This window comes from Triticum aestivum, chromosome 4B, assembly GCF_018294505.1.
Source record: "Triticum aestivum cultivar Chinese Spring chromosome 4B, IWGSC CS RefSeq v2.1, whole genome shotgun sequence".
Taxonomy (NCBI): Eukaryota; Viridiplantae; Streptophyta; class Magnoliopsida; order Poales; family Poaceae; genus Triticum; species Triticum aestivum.
In genome coordinates, this window is record NC_057804.1 from 120,159,068 (window position 1) to 120,161,142 (window position 2,075).

Consider the following 2,075-nt stretch of genomic DNA (forward strand, 5'->3'; position numbering starts at 1 on the left):
AAAAAAGTTCATCCAATTTAGCAAAAGTTCATTAAATTCGGCCGTTAACGGGAGCTCCTATACAGCGCTGCAGGCGCCAGTTAACGATCCGGCGCCTGCAGCGCTATTAGCATGGGCCGGCCCACTAGCGTGCTGCCGTAAGTTTTTTTTAGTTTTTTTAACGAAAATAAAAATATGAAATGAAGAAAGGTTTACAGATTTAAAGAACAAAAGTTCATCCATTTGAAAAAATATGTTCATATCTTTAAAAAGGTTCATAAATTTTGAAAAACTTCATCAATTTGAAAAAAAGTTCATCCAATTTAGCAAAAGTTCATTAAATTCGAAAAAAGTTCATAGAAGTTGAAAAAAAGTTCATGTGTTTTTAGAAAAAATTCATGGAACTTAAAAAGAAGTTCATAAATAAAAAAAAGTTCATCCATTTTCAAGACATATGTTCATTAAATTTCAGAAAAGTTCATTCATATTCAAAAAAGTTCATCTATCTAAAAAAAGTTCATAGAATTTTTTAAAAAAATCGTCTACCGGCGCCTAGATGGGCCGGCCCATTTACGGACGCCACAGGCGCCAGTTAACAAAATGCACATTAACTGGCGCCCGTGGCGCCAAATAGGAAACCCCGTTTGTAACGGGCACTGCTATTTGTTGCGTTCAGCGAGCAGGGCGCTGGGCTCGCGTCAAAGGGATCCCCTGACGGGCCGGCCCAGCAGCACGGGAGCCACAGCTTGTCTTTCTGTTTTTATTTACTCTATGTTTCTTACTTGTTTTCTGTAGCTATGGTTTGCCCTGTTTGTCGTTGTCTGGGTGCCCCTTGTGTACCATTGGCGCCAGATCATGAAGTCCCTGAAGTTTTTGATGTTGTCCTTGATGAGGATTGCTTCAGGAGAATGGTGAGTTGTATTTACCTTTTCTTTTATAGGAACTCTTTAATTCTGTACATATCGGTATGTGTTTTTTTTGACTGTTCTCATGAAACCTTTGCAAGTATGGATGTGTCTACGTAAAATGTGTGCAAGGTTTCGTATTAGAAATGTGTGCAAGTTTAGTTATAATTATGAATCGAAGTTAGTATATTTATAATTAGGAACACTGTAATTTGTGTACGTTGATTTCCTTGTTGGACATGTCAATGAATTTTTACGATCAATGCTAAAAAGTATCTTTTGCTATTGTAAAATGTAATGCAAGTTTAGTATGATGAATACACAAGAAACATTTTTATAGGTTGATTTATGTTTTTGTTCATGTGAATGTATATATATTATCAGGATGGCTAATATAATTTTTTTGCTGATGTAATTAGTGTGTTCGTTTAGAATTATGAGTATGCAACTTTTAAATTGTACTTATATTATGATGGAGGCTTCTATAAATCTTCCAGTGTAGTTTGAGTCTTTTGCTGCTGTAAAATGTATGCAATTTTAGCATGATGAGGATGCAAGTTTTAAATGTACCTTTTCCCTGATTTTAGGAAATAGTTTCTTGTACTCATACTAAAGCTTGTGCATTTTTTTAGGTATTTAGTATGTCATAGTACCTATCAACATATCCGCTTGCAGTAAGTTGTACTCCAGTTCACGGAGTATGATATAGGCTAGTATGAATCTTATGATAAGGGTGCAAATTTTAATTGTACCTTTTTTTATTATAGGAATTAGTTTCCTGTACTCATACTGAAGCTTGTGCATTTTTATTTTGGGGCATTTAGTATTTCCTAGTACCTATGATATGATGCTTGCAGTAAGTTGTAATAGGCTAGTATGAAATATTTTTGCTGGTGTAAATGTATGATGAATATGCAAGAATCATGTATAGGTTGATTTATTATGTTTTGTTCATGTGAATATCATCAAGGCTAAGATTCTAGTTGATATATATGAATCCACACTAGTATAACTGAAACTGTGATTTGAGTTATATATTCTGTATTTCATGTAGCCTGAATCCCTTTATGTGTATATGAACACACCTGCTTGCAATAAATATTAGACCAGGATATCTTGTAGGCTAGTATGGATCTTTGCTGTTGTAGAATGTCTGCAAGTTTTAGAATTATGCGTATGCAAGTTTTTGCT

At 34.5% G+C, this 2,075-nt stretch overlaps 1 protein-coding gene across 15 annotated transcripts in view; it reads left to right on the plus strand.

Moving 5' to 3' along the window:
* LOC123091390 (uncharacterized) overlaps positions 1-2,075 on the plus strand; it is a 53,445-nt gene that overhangs the window by 49,555 nt on the left and 1,815 nt on the right. For all 15 annotated transcript variants that reach the window (XR_006443066.1, XR_006443074.1, XR_006443069.1 and 12 more), the window contains one exon: positions 775-890. Coding sequence is in view for 2 of the 15 variants with exons in the window: in XM_044512892.1 (XP_044368827.1) it covers positions 775-890 (116 nt within the window). In the remaining 13 variants the exon portion in view is untranslated. The remainder of the gene's footprint in view (positions 1-774; positions 891-2,075) is intronic.